The sequence below is a fragment of the Hyperolius riggenbachi genome, chromosome 4 (genome assembly GCF_040937935.1).
Source record: "Hyperolius riggenbachi isolate aHypRig1 chromosome 4, aHypRig1.pri, whole genome shotgun sequence".
NCBI classification, from domain to species: Eukaryota; Metazoa; Chordata; class Amphibia; order Anura; family Hyperoliidae; genus Hyperolius; species Hyperolius riggenbachi.
This window is the reverse complement of record NC_090649.1, coordinates 298,414,629-298,437,668: the sequence shown is the minus strand read 5'-3', so window position 1 is coordinate 298,437,668 and position 23,040 is coordinate 298,414,629. Positions and strand designations below refer to the sequence as shown.

The 23,040-nt window shown below is 44.1% G+C and overlaps 1 protein-coding gene across 12 annotated transcripts in view; it reads right to left on the bottom strand.

Moving 5' to 3' along the window:
- Positions 1-23,040, bottom strand: part of LAMA2 (laminin subunit alpha 2) — a 1,150,433-nt gene that overhangs the window by 404,776 nt on the left and 722,617 nt on the right. For all 12 annotated transcript variants that reach the window (XM_068231524.1, XM_068231529.1, XM_068231525.1 and 9 more), the window contains 3 exons: positions 10,662-10,779; positions 4,441-4,575; positions 3,396-3,520 (listed from right to left, as the gene is read on the bottom strand). In XM_068231524.1, the coding sequence (XP_068087625.1) occupies positions 3,396-3,520; positions 4,441-4,575; positions 10,662-10,779 (378 nt within the window). The remainder of the gene's footprint in view (positions 1-3,395; positions 3,521-4,440; positions 4,576-10,661; positions 10,780-23,040) is intronic.

Genomic DNA, 23,040 nt, shown 5'->3' with positions numbered 1-23,040 from the left:
GAACTTTCAAATGGTGTCGTTTCACCTGCGATGTTGCACACCACAGATTCCTCCGGAATATATTAGATATCCTGAGGTCGCAGAGACTCGCCAAAGAGGAGTCCAGTAGGATAGTGACATGAAAGAGATGTACGGCACATCTAAGTGTAAACCGTCTTTATTACATAACAAGTAAAACAATTTAAAAACAAGGATAAAAAAACCTCACATACGGGGCCCGTGCACTGGGAACCCCGAAAAAGTAGCGCGCATAAAATGGTCAATAGAAGACCTCAAATAAAATGGTGCCGCCTGTCGCCTTCCCGACCGGTTTCGCAATCTTGCGTCATCAGGGGAGAAAGCCTGATGACGCAAGATTGCGAAACCGGTCGGGAAGGCGACAGGCGGCACCATTTTATTTGAGGTCTTCTATTGACCATTTTATGCTCGCTACTTTTTTGGGGTTCCCAGTGCACGGGCCCCATATGTGAGTTTTTTTTATCCTTGTTTTTAAATTGTTTTACTTGTTATGTAATAAAGATGGTTTACACTTAGATGTGCCGTACATCTCTTTCATGTCACTATCCTACTGGACTCCTCTTTGGCGAGTCTCCGTGACCTCAGGATATCTAATATATTCCGGAGGAATCTATGGTGTGCAACATCGCTGGTGAAACGACACCATTTGAAAGTTCTGCGGACCATCTATCAAACCCGTTTACAACCTTATAATGTGGGTTGTTGGAATCTGGTAAGCCTTGCTTCTTTACCTTTTTGTTCGAAGATCCTGTATGCCAGAGAATGACGAAAGCTGTATTACTATAGACCTGCGCTGACTTTATATATTTATTATAGGAAATATGGCAAAAATTATGGGGAGATGCTTACCCTCCTAAGGGGAGGGGTTGCATGATAGAAATTGATCACTTTGAACTGGCTGAGACTGATAGTAGAATATGACCAAGTTATATTACCAATATTCTATCAGCTTTGCAACAGTAGTTTCCTCTGAGTTCTCTCTGCTTTACCCCATCAATTTACCATCCGTTAACGTTCCATTCACACATACAAAATCCTAATGCCTTGCATTAACCTCTCCCCCTCCCCCCCCCCCCCCCCCCCCCCCCCAACCACACACACTTATTGTTAACTCTTTTCTGATGCCTAATCCCACCATTATACATTATAGGTAGGGATGAGCACACAGATTTCACAGTATTCTGAATTGGAATTTCACAATTCTGAGTTAGTCGGGTTTCGTGGAATTCTGTAAATTCCGAACGTCATCATAATTACATTTGTGTAGTGCACAAACATATTGTCTCACAAATAGCAAAAAATGTTTACTGGGGATGTTCAAGGGACAGGAATAAAAAAAATTCTATGCAAAAATGCTGAAAATTCTGTACAAAAGTTCTGAGCCAAATTATAACTATTGTGAACATATCTTCGCCAGTTTGCATGAGCCATAACTGGTCTTATGGTTAGCGCAAAAATACATTCACAATACATTATGACTTCGCAATTTCACATTGCAAATTTGGAATCCACAAAATCTGAATTCATACAGAATTCTTTACAACATTTTTAAATGACAGTGGGTGATGAATTCCGTAATTTCCAGGCATCCCTAAATATAGGGGATGTCTGAGTACAAGTGTCCCCCTTTCCCCCCCCAATACTATTTGCTGAGAGTTCACATATTGCCATTGCCTATTAGAAGCATTGCCTCAATAGCAGCACTAAAACCTGCTGGTTGATTTTGGGGAGTACTGTAACCACCTGCCGACCGCATCACGCCGATGGGCGCGGCCGCGGCGGCAGCCCCAGGACCGCCTAACGCCGATTGGCGTCATGTCCTGGGGCCAGCTAATGCAGGAGATCGCGCGCAGCCTGCACGCGCATCTCCTGCTTGGGGGGCGGATCTCCACCCCGCCTTCAGTCTCCAAGCGGCTATTGCCGCTCGGGAGAATGTTAGATGGCGTGATCGCCGTCTATTTACATGGTGCAGCGCTGCGATCAGCAGCAGCACTGCACTGGGGACAGCTGTGTGACACGGCTGTCCCCCTGGGGGACAAGAGAGTGATCGGCTCTCATAGGCAGAAGCCTATGACAGCCGATCGCCATAATTGGCTGGCTGTGGGGAGGGAGGGAGGGAGGGAGGGTGGGGATATATTTAAAGAAACAGGTGTTTTTAATGAGAAAGCAGCAAGAAAAATATTTACACAAATAAAAATAAACAATGTGGGGGCGATCAGACCCCACCAACAGAGAGCTCTGTTGGTGGGGAGAAAAGGGGGGGGGATCACTTGTGTGCTGTGTTGTGCGGCCCTGCAGCTTGGTCTTAAAGCTGCAGTGGCCTATTTTTCTAAAAATGGCCTGGTCACTAGGGGGTTTAGCACTGCAGTCCTCAAGAGGTTAATGACATACAGACTCAAACTTGTATTTATATTTGTTTTTTTCTGCACCAGTTGTCTGCCTTTAAAGCATAACTAAAGTGAAAAAAATTGAGCTACTGGCTTTTTCTTTTAACTCATTTCTTGCATTGAAGCCTCATAGACATGCTAGATGGTTCCTGGCCTGAGGCAACTGGTCAGGCCCATCTCTGCTGAAAATCTAGCAAGTGTAAAGCCTCCCTGATGCATCGCTAAGAGGTCCAGAGTATTGGATCATCTCGGCTGAGTGCATTGTTCTTCTCTTTACCCTTCCCACTGGAAAATGCTCTATTGTGTGCCACATGCCTTTTCTCCTTCCTCCTCAGTAGAACGCATTGCTAGCCTATAGGCTAGCTACCCATCTGTATAACCTTAGACTGGAACTGTTGCCTGAGGGATCGAGACCCAATCACTGTGGGTGACAGTAATTGTGCATGTGTATGCACCTTTCAAACGTTTCCTCTGCATTGGAAGAGTTTTATGGTCAGTTAGAAGTTATCAGTGAGAGTTACGCTACAGTCCCTTACAGTCCAACTCAAGTCCAATAGCAGAGAAAGTGTGATGTTCAGCAATGGATTCTTAACCCTTACAGTGAGAAAAAAGAACACAGTCTGGTTCTGTATAGGCTTAGGACTGCACATACACATGCTTAATCTCATCATGTCACATGTCATTTCATGTACCCTTTAAGTAACAAAAGTGATCCTAAGATGAAATAATGTTGTTGTTTTTTCTTGCTTTTCTTTTTGACTGCTATGCAAAACAGTTATACTTTTGGTGCTGAACTTCCTTCAGGCATCAGTTTGCCAAGCAACACAATCACCAATACAGAGGCTAAACATTTAACATTCCTATGATACTACAGAAAAAAATGCCAAATAAACAAGTCAGAAATGTGTCTTTTTCCCTAATATTTTAGAACAAGTTTTCAAATATATTTGAGGTGCACCGAGCTGTACATAATGACACAGCTTAACTTACTTGTTACTTGCAATCCGTAGAGGACAAGCACATGGTCGGCAGTCATCAGGGAGTGCTTTTATAATGCCATAGAACCCAGGAGCACACCTCTCACAGTGATCGCCAGTAGTGTTGTGCCTACAGGCCTGAAAATAAAGGCGTGTGATAATGGAATAAAGGTAGACAGATTGGCTTTATTGCTGTATGATTTCTGTAGTGAAAGAAGAAATCTAACAACACAGTAGAATGTAGTATATTTTTCAGGATATGTACTTTATTGTTTATCATCCAGGTTCCAGCATCAGAAACATGTTCTATATCTATATATTGCTGTATATTGGTATGTAACCCTGCCCTCCAAGTGGTGCTTAGATATGTGTAATTCTCACCCCCAGAGACACCAGGCATTATTTCTACTGATTTCAGAACACACAGTAAACAAACATTCAGCAGTGATGCACCTGTCAGCACTTAAGATGTTGCCGTCTGTTATACATTTCAAAATGGAAATCAGGGTGAGGAAAGATTTTTACAATGGGCAATCACTGACTAATTAATTTATGAATTACTATTGTAAAAAATTGTCTTTATGTTTTTTTTTTCCAGTAAAGATCGTCTTTAAGGAAGTATTTTTTATTGCCTAGGCAGATGTTATACATAATTAAAACTCAGTGGGTTTAGCAAGATCATATGAACTAATCAGCATGATAGACAGCTCATCATCAAGGGTATCAGGGTCATCACCTTTTACAGCAATTTCTAAATACAAGAAAATTCCCATACGTTCAACCAAATGATCGGATTTTTCCATTTATTATTAATAATACAGTAATAATAACACAATAGTGCTGTTTTAGACTTTAATGTACATTAATAATAGATAGGGCAGTCCTGTCATTTGGCTGAGCTCCAGGCAGATGATGTGCCTGCTAGCAGTTAGATAATCCTGTCTCTGAACTTTAAACTTATGTTGATGAGTTCTCTGTTTTTTTCCTGCTGACAGTGGAAAAATAGTTTTGACAGTATTAAACTCCAGAGTGCAGAACACTACATAGTAAAATCATACCTGGCAAACAGAAGTGTTTGGGTCACATTTATCACTGTGTCCATTGCACTGACAGGGCACGCAGGTCCCAAGGGTAGGTTCAGTTCTACGTCCTGGTGACTTGGGGGCCATTCTGTAGAATCCAGGTGAACATGCCTATAGCAAAATATAACAGGCAACAATGTACCATCCACCAACATTTCTAGACAAATATATTATTTAAATATCAATAAGTCTGTTCTTGTGTACTGCATGTAAAAATACTTGTATTCATAGGGCTTGATTCACAAAGCGGTGCTAACTGTTAGCACACCTGTGAAAACCCCCTTAGCACGTCTAAACGAGCTTTTTGCGCGTAAAACTTTATGCGCGTAAAATTTTACGCGCGTAAAACCTTATGCACGCACTGCACGGAGCACAGGGCGCTCCGCGCGAAGTGCCCATTAAAGCCTATGGGACTTTGCGCGCACAAAACTTTGCACACAAAACTTTGATTGAGAAATCTGGTGCTAACCTACTTAGCACCCTGGTTAGCACGTCTAAAGACTTTAGACGTGCTAAGTAGGTTAGCACCGCTTTGTGAATCAAGCCCATTGTGTCCTAATTTAAAAAACTGTGGCATGTCTTCCATTTCTCCATTAGCAAGAAGTTTAGAATCAGGATGATACCATTTACAGTGGTGTGAAAAACTATTTGCCCCCTTCCTGATTTCTTATTCATTTGCATGTTTGTCACACTTAAATGTTTCTACTCATCAAAAACCGTTAACTATTAGTCAAAGATAACATAATTGAACACAAAATGCAGTTTTAAATGATGGTTTTTATTATTTAGTGAGAAAAAAAACTCAAAAACTACATGGCCCTGTGTGAAAAAGTGATTGCCCCCCTTGTTAAAAAATAACCTAACTGTGGTTTATCACCTCTGAGTTCAATTTCTGTAGTCACCCCCAGGCCTGATTACTGCCACACCTGTTTCAATCAAGAAATCACTTAAATAGGAGCTATCTGACAGAGAAGTAGACCAAAAGCACCTCAAAAGCTAGACATCATGCCAAGATCCAAAGGAATTCAGGAACAAATGAGAACAAAAGTACTGTAATTGAGATCTATCAGTCTGGTAAAGGTTATAAAGCCATTTCTTAAGCTTTGGGACTCCAGCGAACCACAGTGAGAGCCATTATCCACAAATGGCAAAAACATGGAACAGTGATGAACCTTCCCAGGAGTGGCCGGCCGACCAAAATTACCCCAAGAGCGCAGAGAAAACTCATCCGAGAGGCCACAAAAGACCCCAGGACAACATCTAAAGAACTGCAGGCCTCACTTGCCTCAATTAAGGTCAGTGTTCACGACTCCACCATAAGAAAGAGACTGGGCAAAAACGGCATGCATGGCAGATATCCAAGGCGCAAACCACTTTTAAGCAAAAAGAACATTAAGGCTCGTCTCAATTTCGCTAAAAAACATATTAATGATTGCCAAGACTTTTGGGAAAATACCTTGTGGACCAACGAGACAAAAGTTGAACTTTTTGGAAGGTGCGTGTCCCGTTACATCTGGCGTAGAAGTAACACAGCATTTCAGCAAAAGAACATCATACCAACAGTAAAATATGGTGGTGGTAGTGTGATGGTCTGGGGTTGTTTTGCTGCTTCAGGACCTGGAAGGCTTGCTGTGATAGATGGAACCATGAATTCTACTATCTACCAAAAAATCCTGAAGGAGAATGTCCGGCCATCTATTCGTCAACTCAAGCTGAAGCGATCTTGGGTGCTGCAGCAGGACAATGACCCAAAACACACCAGCAAATCCACCTCTGAATGGCTGAAGAAAAACAAAATGAAAACTTTGGAGTGGCCTAATCAAAGTCCTGACCTGAATCCTATTGAGATGTTGTGGCATGACCTTAAAAAGTCGGTTCATGCTAGAAAACCCTCAAATAAAGCTGAACTACAACAATTCTGCAAAGATGAGTCGGCCAAAATTCCTCCAGAGCGCTGTAAAAGACTTGTTGCAAGTTATTGCAAACACTTGATTGCAGTTATTGCTGCTAAGGGTGGCCCAACCAGTTATTAGGTTCAGGGGGCAATTACTTTTTCACACAGGGCCATGTAGGTTTTGAGGTTTTTTTCTCACTAAATAATAAAAACCATCATTTAAAACTGCATTTTGTGTTCAATTATGTTATCTTTGACTAATAGTTAACGATTTTTGATGAGCAGAAACATTTAAGTGTGACAAACATGCAAAAGAATAAGAAATCAGGAAGGGGGCAAATAGTTTTTCACACCACTGTATTGGCTAACTTAAAGAGAATCTGTATTGTTAAAATCGCACAAAAGTAAACATACCAGTGCGTTAGGGGACATCTCCTATTACCCTCTGTCACAATTCCGCCGCTCCCCGACTGACTGGGTAGCATTCATGGATGGAGAGCAGCATGCGGTCTGCTGCTGCCACCAAACAATAGGATCCTAAGTGGGTTGGTCATGTAATTATATCCCCCAGAAGAAATCTGACAGATGAGTGGAGTGTAGAAGGGGGAATAGGAAGCACAAAAGGAAGCAAAGGAGGCTCAGAGAAATGACAAAGGGGGCACAGAAGACACTAGAGGTGCACAGGTGATTAGTTAAGGGCACAGGACCTGTTCCAACTTACATACAAATTAACCTACAAAACCTACAGTCTCCAGATTGTAGACATGTTTGTATACATTTTACATTAAATATCAATAGGGGATATGGAGGTCCATACCTAGGCCTCTAATCCTGAGGACCCACCTAGGGCCCTCCACCAGCTGCTGAATAGGCTCTTTAGTGGTGTTCAAAATGGTGATTATGACCTATGTTTTGAACAATGTTAATTAACAGACTCTTCTATCCCCATTCTTACATCTCTCTTATTCTTAAGCCACAGGCACCTATTATAGCTGTCACCTGAAATGATAATTTCTAATAATTAAAGATAACCGTTTAGGAACACTCATATACTGCCCAGCTATCTGCCAAGCAGCCTATTCTGTTATATAGGAAGGGGAGGGAGGAGATGAATGTATGTGGACCAAGGAGTCTCCTCCTTGTCTAATCACAGGGGAGACAGCAACTGACAACTAGAGATGTTCCGAATACTACATTTTGGGTTTGTGAATTTCGAATCCGAATCTCCGCAAAAGTTTGCCAATCTGGCGAATCTGCGAAGCTCCATAGACTTCAATGGGCAGTAGAATTTTAAAACCTACAAAGACTGTTTTTGGCCAAAAAAAGTGATGCACCTGGACGGGGGCATGCCAGAGGGGGATCCATGGAAAAAGTCCCACCAAAAATTATGGAGTTGACGTAAAGTCGTGTTTTAATCACTAAAGGGCAGAAATCACATTACATTCCTAAACATGGGGAGTAAAGGGCTTTAAAATATCCAGCCTGTGAACATGTCGATCAGGTAGTGTTTAACGCACTGCAGTCCGCAAATAACAGCAAAGACCTTTAGTGATTACGTCAGGTGAGCATTTCTTTGTTTTTACCAGTTGACACCTCCATGACATGAATGTTAGTCCTCTCGGTGGCAATCTTTGTGCAGTGGTGTGTCGTGGCCGCCGTGTTAGTGCGCACAATCGTGGGAGGGCAGGCGATCAAAATTTTCCATCCTCTATGGTCAAGCTGAAGTAGTTCAATGACAGTTAAGTGACCAAAAAAACACTTATTCTGCACTGAGGCCTTATACAGGGGGCAGTAGTGGATACTAGATGCCATTAGTGGTGGTGAAAGATTACTGGATTATGGTCGGTGCACTACTAGGACCAGCAAACCTGTCTCCTATAGCGCTGAGGTTTTACACAGGGGCCAGAGGATACTAGATGCCAGTAGTGGTGTGAAGGTGGGTTATGGTCGGTGCACTACTAGGACCAGCAGACTTGTCTCCAACAGCTAACTTGTGCACTGGCCACAGAAGAGCAAAATGATATCAAGAAAAACAATGCATCAGCCTTAATAAGGACTTAGTGTAATGATCCGCTCAGCTGGATGCACTGGCAGACAGCTGTTTGACCATTCCTCTAGTCTGTGGGCTACAGGTCTCTGCAAGAGAGACCTGTTTTTCCATTACAAGTTTCTGATCTGTTCTGCTGCTGAGGAATTTGCATACACTCGTTATGCAAACCCCTCCCTGCCTCCTTTGATGACTGGCAGTATAAAGAGCTATGTTTCCCAGAGTCCTTGGCTGGTCATAAGGGTTAGTTCCTGTGTAACACCCGCCTGTAGTGTCAGCCTTGCTCTTTGTTGAAGATGAGCTTAGAGTAATTCCTGGAACTGCACTAGGCAGGTTTCCCTAGTGCAGTTAGGATTGCTTATCTGTTTTGCTTGTCTGTTGCGATTGTCCTGTCCCAGCGGTGGTCGACAGGAAATCGTTCTGTGTGTCTGGGTGCTAACCTGAACAACGGTTGTTACTGGTAGCCCCTTCTGATCTGTCTTCCTGGATCGCACTAGCCTCTTGCGCTAGTGCTGTGGATCCTTCTGGTCTGCTACTCTCTTGCTGTACTTGGATCGCACTAGCCTCTTGCGCTAGTGCTGTGGATCCTTCTGTTCTGTCTTCCTGGATTGCACTAGCCTCTTGCGCTAGTGCTGTGGATCCTTCTGGTCTGCTACTCTCTTGCTGTACTTGGATCGCACTAGCCTCTTGCGCTAGTGCTGTGGATCCTTCTGTTCTGTCTTCCTGGATCGCACTAGCCTCTTTCGCTAGTGTTGTGGATCCTATCTCTCGCTTGTTCATGTTTTCGTGTGTCTATCTTGTCTGCTACGAACGCTTGCTGGAGGCTTGGTGAGGTAACCGTTAAGCAAGCGCTCGCGTCCTCTGTTTCATGTTTGTCTGTCAGTGGTTAGTTAGGCGTGCTTGTCTCTGTTGTGCTTATCACGCGGGGACCGTGCATAAACGCGTGCACTGTTGCGAATGAGTACGGTGTTCGCGTTTAGCTAGCGTTTGTTATTTTTCGTATCTCCTCATTGTATGATTTCCTGTGCCTTTGCTACTCTCGTGCTCTGCCTTGCTGTAGCCTTGTGTCACCTCTGGCAATCGCCTCTCTCGCGATTGCGTTCCTACTTCATATCTGCTGTTGTGTATGCACCGTCGCGGGTTGGCGACTAGTTTGGTGCACACACATACAATCTGTCCCTTTGCTCAATCTCATTCGCAATCGCTTCTCAGGCGATTGCGTTCTCACTCGGTTTCCTTGTTGTGTGTCTGCCGTCGCAGGTGGCGGCTAGATTGGTGGACATACATACATTCCTCATCTGTGCTTATTCGGTCTTGTGTCTCTGTTAGCAATCGCCATCTCTGGCGATTGCCTTCTCACTTTGTCTTCATGGTTGTGTGTTCATTGTCGCAGGGTGGCGACTAGTTTGGTGAACACGCATACCCTCTGTCGCTTTGATCTCTCTCTTTCAGGGCTATCTTGCCCTGCGTTTCTTCCCGTCATGCAATTCCTGTCTGGCGTGTGTGGCAGGGCAGAGGAGCTGTTCCTCTGCACTCCACAGCTCCCCCTGTCGACAGGAATTTCCCTCTACAGGTGCATTGCACCTTTTGCTGGGTTCCCGCAAATTATACGCTTGTGGAGGATATCCGCAGTGTCAGCGCACGTCTTGTGCGCTGATCAAGGAGAGAATTCCACAATCGTTACACTTAGCTGTTCAGGACAATGTGGTAGCAGCAAGAATGTGCACTGAAAGCACACAGAACACAGGCCTACCTAACTCTCTCCCTGTCACAACGCAATGTCCCTTGTGTTGTGACAAGGAGAGAGTTAGTTAGTCCGGTGTTCTGTGTCCTCAGTGCAGATTCTGCCTAGCACAGAAGCCAAACACAAACTGCAAAATGGCTGGTTTTCTGATGGGGGGGGGGTTCAAGGTGGGAGGGATAGCTGATTGGCTGCCATGTGCCTGCTGACTGTGAAGTAAGGGGTCAAAAATTAGCTTAATGATGATGTATAGGGGCGGATTGAACACACCATGTATTCGCCTGAGGAGGTAAACGCGAACACCCACAAAAAAAAAATTGCCAGGTGAATAGATCAGTCCATCTCTACTGACAACAGGGGATACCTGCAAACACTACAGATTTTCACCTACAAGGGTAGCAATAATTTTCATTTCAAATGGTAAAAATGTAAAATCTAAATGTTGGTATCATTTACATAAAGTGCTTTGTGATACTTTTGAAAACTAGAAAATTTGAAGTACAGAAAAAAAATACCTCACAAGAAAGACCAGTATAACCTTCTGGGCATTCACACTTCTCTATCAAGTTGGCTCTTGGACTCATGGTGAATGAAGTTCCTTCTTCTGCCACTTCCAAAAATACTTCAGAAATCCTGCCAATACATGAAATGTTACACGTCCATGTCATTCTACTATTATAAATAGTAGTAGTAATAAAAATAATAATTGAGAGAAATACAGTTATTTAAATAGGAAGGATTATTACAGCAATGCTGTTTAGGACAAATCAGATGATTCAATAATAAACACAGTTTGGGAAAAGAGGAGCCCCTGGTGTATATAAAACTTGTTAAAAACAATAAAAGCAAAAATTGAGGTTACCTCACTGACAAGATCTCTGTATGAACAAAGGTTTTTTTTTTGTTTTTTTTAGCACAGGCAACGCATTTTGCGGGTCTGAGCCCGATTCCTCAGGCCAATAAAAGTGCAAATTAAAAAAAAGCAGTCCAACATAGGGAGCCTTTGACCTCTTACCTTTATATATAAACTTGCATTTAAAAAGGACTTTGGCACTGGCTTGATAAAGTAGCATTGAGCTCTGAAACAGTGCTGTATAGTCCACTATGCATCCACTGATCTGGTGGGTACGAGTGTCATCTAGTAACTGCGTAATGCAAATTAATTGTAGCATTAGAAACCACACTTGTGTCAGTTTTTACCACACTGTGCAGCAGGAAAGAAGTGCATGTAACTTCTAGAGGGCAACTGCTGCCAACACAGACATTCATGCATGGAATGGATTCCGTACCACTGCCCGCGCTGAATGCCAATTGCTGCCTGCAAGCACCTGGCAGATCCAATGGACTCATTCTCCTGGGCCGGGCCAAGGCAGAGACAAGAGAGGATCCAGCCTCAGGGCGCAGTGTAGGAGGGGCGCACAACTCACTCAGCTATCATTCCCCTATTGTGTTAGAAGCAGATATAAATAAGAAAAGGGCAGTGACAGTGACTGCAAGCCAGATAACTAGAGATTTAGGTGTTGCAGGAGGGGGGGGGGGCGGGGGCGGTTGTCGGCCCTGGGGCACCTCTTAGTCTAATAGCAATCAGTGTGTGACGGCTGGGGTGGGAGGTTTGGAGGGGTGCACTTCGGATTCTCAGCCTTGGGTGCTGGAGAATCTTGTCCTGGCTCAGAGAGTGTCATCTGCCCATGTAAAATAAACCTTATAATCAAATCTTCAGCGTCCATTTCTACAATTTACTTCAGAGTCACTCTTATGCTAGGCATACACGGCTCGTTTGTGTCCTTATCAATCGAGCCACTGATGGCTCAATTGATAATATCCGACAGGCAGGGCCGGATTAGTGGAAAGGCCTGTAAGGCACATGCCTAGGGCGGAGCCAAGGTAAGGGGTGGGTTGACATCTGAGCAGTCAATCTGCCAACCAGGCTCGCCACAGCCGCTGACACTATTCCCACAGTAAGTGCCATGTTTGTCAGCAGCTGCCCCCTGCTTTGCTCTGCACAAAAAAGCATGTCTATGTGTGCGGCAGCAGTGGCTAATGACAGGAACAGAGCGGGCAGCTTTACTGATCTGAGTGTGACAGAAGCAGGGACTGTATCGCTGCAGCCCTGTTCGCTGTCATTCTCCTACTAGACGTCAGATGGTAAGGCTGCCCCACCCCCGCTTCCTCGCCCTTGCTTGTGTGCCCAGGCAATATGAAGCACGAAAGAGGAGTTCTGCTCTCAGCAAAGTGAAAGGATGCTCATCTCCTCCTCCCTGTTTTCCTCATGGCTGCACTACTGTGTGCAGGAATTGTACAGCTGTCGGGTCCTGGTGTGACATCCTGTGAGGGAATGAGAGAGCATGTCGTGATTGAGTGGAGGAGGGGACCCAGGACAGTGTAAGTTGATTATGAAGTACTGCTTAAACAGGAAGTACACATTTCTGGAGTATCTTCCAGCCCCCCAGAGTGTTCTTGCCCCTCAGTTCCTTAGGAGTCCTCTTTGTCATATAGCTGTCACCCCTCTTAAAAAGCTACAAATGGGCACAGTAACAGTTATGGCACATGCAAAGTCCTGCTTGCACAGCACCTCCTCAATTATGCTCCCCAGTGGCTGTGCACAGCAGCGATAGCCAGTAAGGTTCTGTGCATGTGCGATCTGGATTATTTTCAAACTACGCATGTGCAGAATGATCTGGGCCACGGCCGCCTTGCTGCTTCAAAGCATAATGCACCATAGCTGAGGTCAGTTGCAGCTTTTAAAAGAGAACCCGAGGTGGATTCTAAGACTCCTTATAGCACACAGGGGCTGGGCCTTCATATAATGCCCAGCCTCTGTTGCTATACAGCCTCCCCCTCACCCCCCCCACGCTCTGCTATCCCCATATATCAAACTCTGTGTTAGCGACATCGCTAGCCGACTGTTAACCTCTTGATGTGTCACTCTCGCCACTCCTCCGCCTCCTCTATCGCTCCGCTCCCCGCCTGCATCCCTTCCCTCCCCGCTGATGGGAGGGAAGGGACGCAGGCGGGGAGCGGAGATATAGAGGAGGCAGGGGAGCAGCGAGACTGACACATCCAGAGGTAAACAGCCGGCTATCGACACGCTGTGTGTCGCTAGCATGGCTTTGATTTATTGGGCACAGCAGAGCGCAGGGGGGGCCTGAGGAGGATGCTGTATAGCAACAGAGGCTGGGCATTATATGAAGACCCAGCCTCTGTGTGCTATTAGGATTCTTAGAACCCATGTTGGGTTCTCTTTAAGTGTGGTTATTGCAGATGGAGAGGAGTCTAAAGTAACTGATGGGCCAGGAGCAGTACCCCACCCCTGAAGCGGGAAGAAGCCCACGTATGTGTAAATCCTGTTTTGTTTTTGCTTAGTTCACATTTTCTGGAGTTGTGTGGTGATTTTTTTTTATTCTTTAAAGCACACCTGAGCTTTGTTTAAAAGCCTCCATTCTCCCATTGGCGGCTTTGTAAGTTTGGCACTCTGAGTGCGCATGCACAGTCCCATTCACACACCCTTCTCAAGTATGCCCCCCATTCCACCCTCACATCACCCTAATGCATGGGTGGGAGGAAGGTCATCTGATTACCTATACCAAGAGTGTACAAGCACAATCGTACTGTGTATATGCAAGTATATGCCTAGTAGCACGACGTGGCTTTGTGCTACTGTGCATGTACTGACCATACTCGAGCATGACCAGTACAATGGGGCTTGTACACAGAGGGAAGTGCAGCCTTGAGGAAGAAGAGGGCCCCAAGCAGCAGTGGTGGGGTCTGAATATGATCAGAGGGTCCCAGCACTGGAACAATGGGCCCCAAGAGAATCTACTATGGTAAGTATCTAATTTTTATTTTGCATCAGGTTCACTTTAAGGCTATATTTTTTAGGGAAAAGTGTGTGTAAGTTGGGGGGTGGGATTGGTTGAGATGCTGTTGGTAAGGAGGCTGCTGGTGAAAGTGGGCCTTGGGCGGTAAAAAGTAGAAATCCGGCCCTGCCGACAGGTCCGATGACCCGCCTTATAGATTCCCCGCTCAATCCCTGCAAGCGGACAATAGCGGGGAATCGAGCGGCTGATAAGGCATGCCCGTGGGGACAAGCAGGAATCGATCCGCGCGCATAAACTGACTGTGTATGCCTAGCATTATGCTGAGATTACACCATACAATTTTCTGTTAGATTTTTCTATTAGATTCCCTAAGTTCAACATGTTGGAAATGTATCATCTATCTGCCGAGCAATTAGGCATTGTTCTACTCAGCAGGAGATGACCAGAAGACAATGTACCAGAGATAATGACCAGTCTCTACAGAAAATAATCTAATTATGCATTCTAACAGAAAATCTAACTGAAAAAATCTAACAGAAGAATCTAACAGAAAATTGTATGGTGTAATCCCAGCATAAGAATGTATGCCTTGCTTGTGTACAGAACCAATTAATACAGCATGGGTATGTCATGCATGGTAACATCCAGATAAAGACTGAAAAAAATCCACATGCGGTACTTATATGTAGTCATTTTAAATTTGCTTACAATAAGCAATAGATACAGCAACACAAAAAGAATCTTTATTTGCTCTATCTGTGAAAAGACCACAAAGATTTTTACCAGCTCTCTGCTTAATCAATAGGACAGATAGCAACTGAGTAAACATGCCAAGGGCAGTAGTACAATTGAGCACAAGGAGCTTGGGAATCAGGAAGATAATGGTACTGCTGTCATTAACATGGCATTTGATGCTTAACTGTCTTCTGAGTATATCAGACTCCCTGGATAGGTCAGGCAATATGTCCAGTTCAATGCAGAGAACCCTCTTTGTAGAGAATGCAGTTTACAAAAGAACTGGTACCAAAGGACTTCTGACTGACAAAATCTCAGATTTCTTAGGCCATTTCTTTCCTAAACAAATGCTTAAAGATAAACCTACCAAGTAAAAATATTTATTCAGAGCAGCGTGTAAGCTTTTCAGATGCAAGTCTTGATGCATTTAATAAAAAAAAAATCTCTTTCCATCATCTTTAGGACTTGAGGAAATAGCTTGCGTACAGCAGACTATTTATAACCAGAGATGTAAATTTACATAATAATAAACTTTGGGAGCACAGAGCTACTTGTTGCTCATCTAAGAGGCTGCCTGAAAACCAGCAACAACTTGCTGTCTGCATAGTAAAGATCTTCAGGGATTTGGCCTAACCAGCTTCCAATCACTGTCTGAGATTTTAAATAATTTTGTGCACAGTGAAAGGCCTACAAGACACCCAAGCCAACGTAATATATTATGGTTTTATGGAGGCTTCAAAAACAATGCAGTGTCTTGGAATTATACGCAGACGCAAAAATAAGAATGATATATAGGCAGTGAAGCAAGGTTCTGTATGAACACATAAATCGCTATTCGCTAGCATACTTATGGTGAGAAAAACCCTGAATATATTTGTGCAAGTTCCTGATTAATATAACAGCTGTATTGATTTAGTGTTTGGAGACATATGTCTTTATTGTTTTGTGCTGTTGTTCAGTAAAGTAGTTAAAATGTATCCATGAACAAAAGCTCCTCTGTGTGACTTAATATTCTGCATTTGATGCGTTTTGTATGTGTTATTAAGATCACTTGGTTGACTCTCAAACGGAAGGGAGGGGATCATGTCCCCATAGAGAGGTTATGATACAGCATGCATCCATCATCGTTTGCTTAGGGAGTGTTTTCATTTCATTAATATGAAATGGTGCAGAAACTACCTCACCAACATTTGTAAGTCTATTAACTTGGAAACCTGAACATTCTGACAAATTTGTTTCCATAGTAATAAGTCATGTAAAGCAGTAATCATTTCTCCAGCTAATTTGTCCAGTTATTATACTATCACATGTCTATGTATTGGAACAGTAGAAAAGGGCAAAAGACAAATCCAGTTAAAATGGCATAAAATAGGGGGCGTCAGGGCTGCCCAATGTTTTATCAAGTGCTTTTTTCAACAGGACACCAGTAGGCAATAGGCATAATAGAGTTCGGCATTAGTGGGGGTTAAGCTTAGGTACCAGTGTGGGGGGGGGGGGGGGGGGAGTTAAATATAGGTACCAACAGGGGGGTTAAGGTTAGGAACCACCATCTGAGGCAGTGCCATCCTCCTGTGCTACCTCGATCCTCTGCTAGCCGGCCCATAAACTCCTCCAGGCGTTGCACGCATGCCCCCATCGCACCCTCATTGCGCAGAGCATTCTGCACTTGTGCTGTACTACTGTGCATACGCAGAAGGCTCCTGGCAACGGGAGTGTGATGGGGGTGAGCATGCAGCCAGACTCTGCATCGCCAACTCACCATGAGTGGAGGAATTTCCAGACCAGCTAGCGAAGGATCATTGTGGCCCGGGAGGACGGCAAAGAAGAGAACAGCCTGAAGGGGGCTGCAGGAAGCCTCAGGTATGTATAACTTTTCTTTTTAATTTGTCCCAGGTACATTTTAAGGTTAGGCACAACCAGGGGGGTTAATCTTAGGAACCAATTGGGGGGGTTAAGGTTAGGCACCACCAAGTGGGGGTCTTAGGATTAGGCATCGGTAGAGGGAGGGTTGTGTGTGAGAGTAATGTTAGGTCATAGTAAAATATTGGTAAATATTAATAAGCAGTAGAATATCAGTATCAATGTGCGCCTTTATTAAATGTACCATATCCACCCTCCTATCCCTTAGCTGGCCCCGATTTAGCAAAATATTTCATTTTATCATCCAGTAGGAATTATTTTCTTTTTGGACAGGCTAACATTGTGGACATGTTTTTGATCTCCCCTACGACTGCTATAGCCCTAAAGGTTTGTTTTAGCGCAACATAGGCAGTTGCTTGGGGCCTAGAGAGGGAAGGTCTTACAGTAACAAGTATTCATACAACCCACAAATGGCATGTACGAGGGTCATCCAGAAAGTAACAGCAGTTTGCTTTTATTTGCCATGCAAGGTATTCTTTCAGTACAACTTAACTTGAATCTCTCAGGTTAATCTCTTCTCTCCCTGCATAGACAATTTAAGCCTTTCCTACATTTTTCCTGAGCTAAGATTTCCATGTGCAGTCATCTTTAAAGGACTTACGAGGTGAATTGCTTAAAAAAAGTTATGTACCTCATTGCTTAAGCAGACGTCAGGGCAGACAAACAGCACCTTCCTTTTCACTACCAGGTGCTTTATCAGCCCAATCCACGTTTGTAGCTCCCGACCCTCCACAGGGTCGCCTTATCAGAATCGCCGCTTTAAAAATCTATCTCCTGCGCAGCTCGCATAGTCGTGGTTGTGCGGGAATACAGCCCCGCTCGTGGCCGCCCTCACTCTGTGCGCTCTGTTATACGTCATGTGGGCGGCTCCACATGACCATCCACATGACTAACTACACTGCCAGCCAGCCGCACCCCCTCAGCAGAGAGTACACGCACTGAGCGAGCGTGTCCTCACTTTTTAAGCAATTCACCTTGTAAGTCTTTTAAGGCCACATCTGTGTACAATTGGAACAGGCAATTCCTTGTAAGTTTATCACTGATGTTTGGTTCAATAACAAACCTGTGAAATCCAGATAACTGGTGTGATGCAGTGCTGTCACAGCAGCAGGAAGTAAGGCAAACAGGGGAAACAAACTGTAATAAAAACCTGGCCAGACATTTCATAAGCATGAACAGGGTTTTAAAGTGTGCTCACTTACCCTACCATTGAAAAAAGTCAAAAGAATCAGACAATGAAGCATTATTGGTGCTTTGTCCAAAGACAGATGGGGCCATATGCAATTCACTTTTTCTCCTGAGTTTTCTCCAAGGTGATATTTTTAGACTTGTCAATAAAATGCATTTTAAGCCACCAGCAAGCTAGAAAATACTCAAAATGATCTTGATAGTACTTTTTCACCTACCTTTTGGTACTTTTTCAAATACACAATGCCGAAAATCTATTTTGAAAAGACATTGAAAAATTATCTCCTAGGAGAAAACTCAGGTGAAAAAGTGAATTGCATATGGCCCATGATGTTTAGTTCAATAGAAAAAAATCTACAACATAAATATTTTTTTGTACCTGTTCAGATGTTATTATTCAAGACAGAGCAGTCATGCAATTATTTAGCTTCTGTTTCTCAGAGTCACTAATGTATGCAGCCTCTGTATATATCACATATGTCAGTTTGGCCATCACATACAAAGCCTCACTATTAAATCACACTCTACTCTGTAGAACAGGCTTATCTGTATTTGCATTTTATTTTATATTTTCTTTTTTTCAACTTAGGTAGTGCCAAAGAAAACATTTGCACAGGGCATCATGGAACCAGAGCCGGCCTTTGGGGGGGGCAAGTGGGGCAATCGCCCCAGGCCCCGCGCCTGAGGAGGCCCCGCTCCCTCTGCAGTGCTGGGGAGCGCGGGCAGAGTTGTTAAAACTCACGTGTCTTCACCGATGCTCACAGCTACCATCTATTTCCTCTCCCAGCATCTGTGTATTGGTAACAGCGCCCCCTGGGATGACGTGACCGCATGTCACCACAGGGGGGCAGTCTGTTACCAATACACAGATGCTGGGAGAGGAACTAGATGGTAGCTGTGAGCATTGGTGAAGACACGTGAGTTTTAACAACTATGCCCACTCTCCCCAGCACTGCAGCCACCTTATCTAATCTATACTGCAGGGCTTCTACCTATATAATCTATACTGCAGGGCACCTACCTATATAATCTATACTGTGGGGCACCTACCTATCTAACCTATACTGCAGGCTGGCACCTATATAATCTATACTGCGGGGCACCTACCCATCTAACCTATGCTGCAGGCTGGCACCTATCTAATCTATACTGCAGGCACCTATCTAATCTATACTGCAGGCACCTATCTAATCTATACTGCGGGGCACCTACCTAATCTATACTGCAGGCACCTACCTAATCTATACTGCAGGCTGGCACCTATCTAATCTATACTGCAGGCACCTATCTAATCTATACTGCGGGGCACCTACCTAATCTATACTGCAGGCACCTACCTAATCTATACTGCATACATATATCCAGGCACATCACCTCTAGTTAGGACATTAAATAAATTATTAGGGAACATAAAACCCTGGCTTTTAATTTAGCTGTAGGGATAACAGTTGTGCCTGGATGAGTGAATCTGTGAATGCAATTGTGTGAACATTTGCATGTGAGTGTGCGAAGGGTTAATAGATTTTTGCTGTTTTCTAGCCACACCCCCTTCAGCACCTCCCTTTCCCTAATAATTTATTTAATGTCCTAACTAGAGGTGATGTGCCTGGATATATGTATGTTTATTCTTATCATTGACCCCTGTGGCTAGGGTCCAATTCGGTGCACTCCCCCTTCCCCTGTATGTTTGTCAGCATGCAGACAGCTTATGCTGGTGTATGCGCATTGTGCACATGGACACATAACATTAGCTCCCTTGTGCGATTGGTAAGATGCACTGTCTTTCCCAGGAGAGGAAGTTAGGATGTGTGCTCCTAATCCATTGATAGGTTTGATGCAATGAATGTGTTTGCATGTCTGCACTATGCATGTTACAGGGCCAGAGTTAGGACACCTATGTTTACCTGGGTACTTCTGCGCAGTATAGGTGATTAAGCATAAGAATGCATTCTTCTGTGAACTAAAACCCTGGCTTTTAATTTAGCTGTAGGGATAACAGTTGTGCCTGGATGAGTGAATCTGTGAATGCAATTGTGTGAACATTTGCATGTGAGTGTGCGAAGGGTTAATAGATTTTTGCTGTTTTCTAGCCACACCCCCTTCAGCACCTCCCTTTCCCTAATAATTTATTTAATGTCCTAACTAGAGGTGATGTGCCTGGATATATGTATGTTTATTCTTATCATTGACCCCTGTGGCTAGGGTCCAATTCGGTGCACTCCCCCTTCCCCTGTATGTTTGTCAGCATGCAGACAGCTTATGCTGGTGTATGCGCATTGTGCACATGGACACATAACATTAGCTCCCTTGTGCGATTGGTAAGATGCACTGTCTTTCCCAGGAGAGGAAGTTAGGATGTGTGCTCCTAATCCATTGATAGGTTTGATGCAATGAATGTGTTTGCATGTCTGCACTATGCATGTTACAGGGCCAGAGTTAGGACACCTATGTTTACCTGGGTACTTCTGCGCAGTATAGGTGATTAAGCATAAGAATGCATTCTTCTGTGAACTAAAACCCTGGCTTTTAATTTAGCTGTAGGGATAACAGTTGTGCCTGGATGAGTGAATCTGTGAATGCAATTGTGTGAACATTTGCATGTGAGTGTGCGAAGGGTTAATAGATTTTTGCTGTTTTCTAGCCACACCCCCTTCAGCACCTCCCTTTCCCTAATAATTTATTTAATGTCCTAACTAGAGGTGATGTGCCTGGATATATGTATGTTTATTCTTATCATTGACCCCTGTGGCTAGGGTCCAATTCGGTGCACTCCCCCTTCCCCTGTATGTTTGTCAGCATGCAGACAGCTTATGCTGGTGTATGCGCATTGTGCACATGGACACATAACATTAGCTCCCTTGTGCGATTGGTAAGATGCACTGTCTTTCCCAGGAGAGGAAGTTAGGATGTGTGCTCCTAATCCATTGATAGGTTTGATGCAATGAATGTGTTTGCATGTCTGCACTATGCATGTTACAGGGCCAGAGTTAGGACACCTATGTTTACCTGGGTACTTCTGCGCAGTATAGGTGATTAAGCATAAGAATGCATTCTTCTGTGAACTAAAACCCTGGCTTTTAATTTAGCTGTAGGGATAACAGTTGTGCCTGGATGAGTGAATCTGTGAATGCAATTGTGTGAACATTTGCATGTGAGTGTGCGAAGGGTTAATAGATTTTTGCTGTTTTCTAGCCACACCCCCTTCAGCACCTCCCTTTCCCTAATAATTTATTTAATGTCCTAACTAGAGGTGATGTGCCTGGATATATGTATGTTTATTCTTATCATTGACCCCTGTGGCTAGGGTCCAATTCGGTGCACTCCCCCTTCCCCTGTATGTTTGTCAGCATGCAGACAGCTTATGCTGGTGTATGCGCATTGTGCACATGGACACATAACATTAGCTCCCTTGTGGGATTGGTAAAATGCACTGTCTTTCCCAGGAGAGGAAGTTAGGATGTGTGCTCCTAATCCATTGATAGGTTTGATGCAATGAATGTGTTTGCATGTCTGCACTATGCATGTTACAGGGCCAGAGTTAGGACACCTATGTTTACCTGGGTACTTCTGCGCAGTATAGGTGATTAAGCATAAGAATGCATTCTTCTGTGAACTAAAACCCTGGCTTTTAATTTAGCTGTAGGGATAACAGTTGTGCCTGGATGAGTGAATCTGTGAATGCAATTGTGTGAACATTTGCATGTGAGTGTGCGAAGGGTTAATAGATTTTAATCTATACTGCAGGCTGGCACCTATCTAATCTATACTGCAGGTACCTATCTAATCTATACTGCAGCCACCTATCTAATCTATACTGCAGCCACCTATCTAATCTATACTGCAGGCTCGCATCTATCTAATCTATACTGCAGGCACCTATCTAATCTATACTGCAGGCTGGCACCTATCTAACCTATACTGCAGGATGGCACCTATCTAACCTATACTGCAGGCACCTATCTAACCTATGCTGCAGGCTGGCACCTATCTAATCTATACTGCAGGCACCTATCTAATCTATACTGCGGGGCACCTACCTAATCTATACTGCAGGCACCTATCTAACCTATACTGCAGGCTGGCACCTATCTAATCTATACTGCAGGCACCTATCTAATCTATACTGCGGGGCACCTACCTAATCTATACTGCAGGCACCTATCTAACCTATACTGCAGGCTGGCACCTATCTAATCTATACTGCAGGCTGGCACCTATCTAATCTATACTGCAGGCTGGCACCTATCTAACCTATACTGCAGGCACCTATCTAACATATACTGCAGGCTGGCACCTATCTAATCTATACTGCAGGCTGGCACCTATCTAACCTATACTGCAGGCACCTATCTAACATATACTGCAGGCTGGCACCTATCTAATCTATACTGCAGGCTGGCACCTATCTAACCTATACTGCAGGCACCTATCTAACATATACTGCAGGCTGGCACCTATCTAATCTATACTGCAGGCTGGCACCTATCTAACCTATACTGCAGGCACCTATCTAACATATACTGCAGGCTGGCACCTATCTAATCTATACTGCAGGCACCTACCTATCTAATCTATACTGCAGCCACCTTCCTATCTAATCTATACTGCAGGCTGGCACCTATCTAATCTATACTGCAGGCTGGCACCTATCTAATCTATACGGCAGGCTGCCACCTATCTAATCTATACAGCAGGCTGGCACCTATCTAATCTATACTGCAGGCACCTATCTAATCTATACTGCAGGCTCGCACCTATCTAATCTATACTGCAGGCTGACACCTATCTAATCTATACTGCAGGGCACATATCTAATCTGTACTGCAGGGCACCACCCTACCTAATCAATATTGCAGGCACCTATCTAATATATACTGTGGGGTACCTACCTAACTAATCTATACTGCAGGCACCTTCCTATCTAATCTGTACTGCAGGGCACCTACCTACCTATCTAATCTGTATTGCAGGGCACCTACCTGTCTAATAATCTATACTGCAGTGCACCTATCTAATCTATACTGCAGCCACCTATCTAATCTGTACTGCAGGGCACCACCCTATCTAATCTATACTGCAGGCACCTATCTAATATATACTGCGGGGCACCTACCTGACTAATCTATACTGCAGGCACCTATGTAATCTGTACTCCAGGGTACCTATCTACCTATCTAATCTGTACTGCAGGGCACTTACTTGTCTAATCTATACTGCAGGCACCTATCTAATC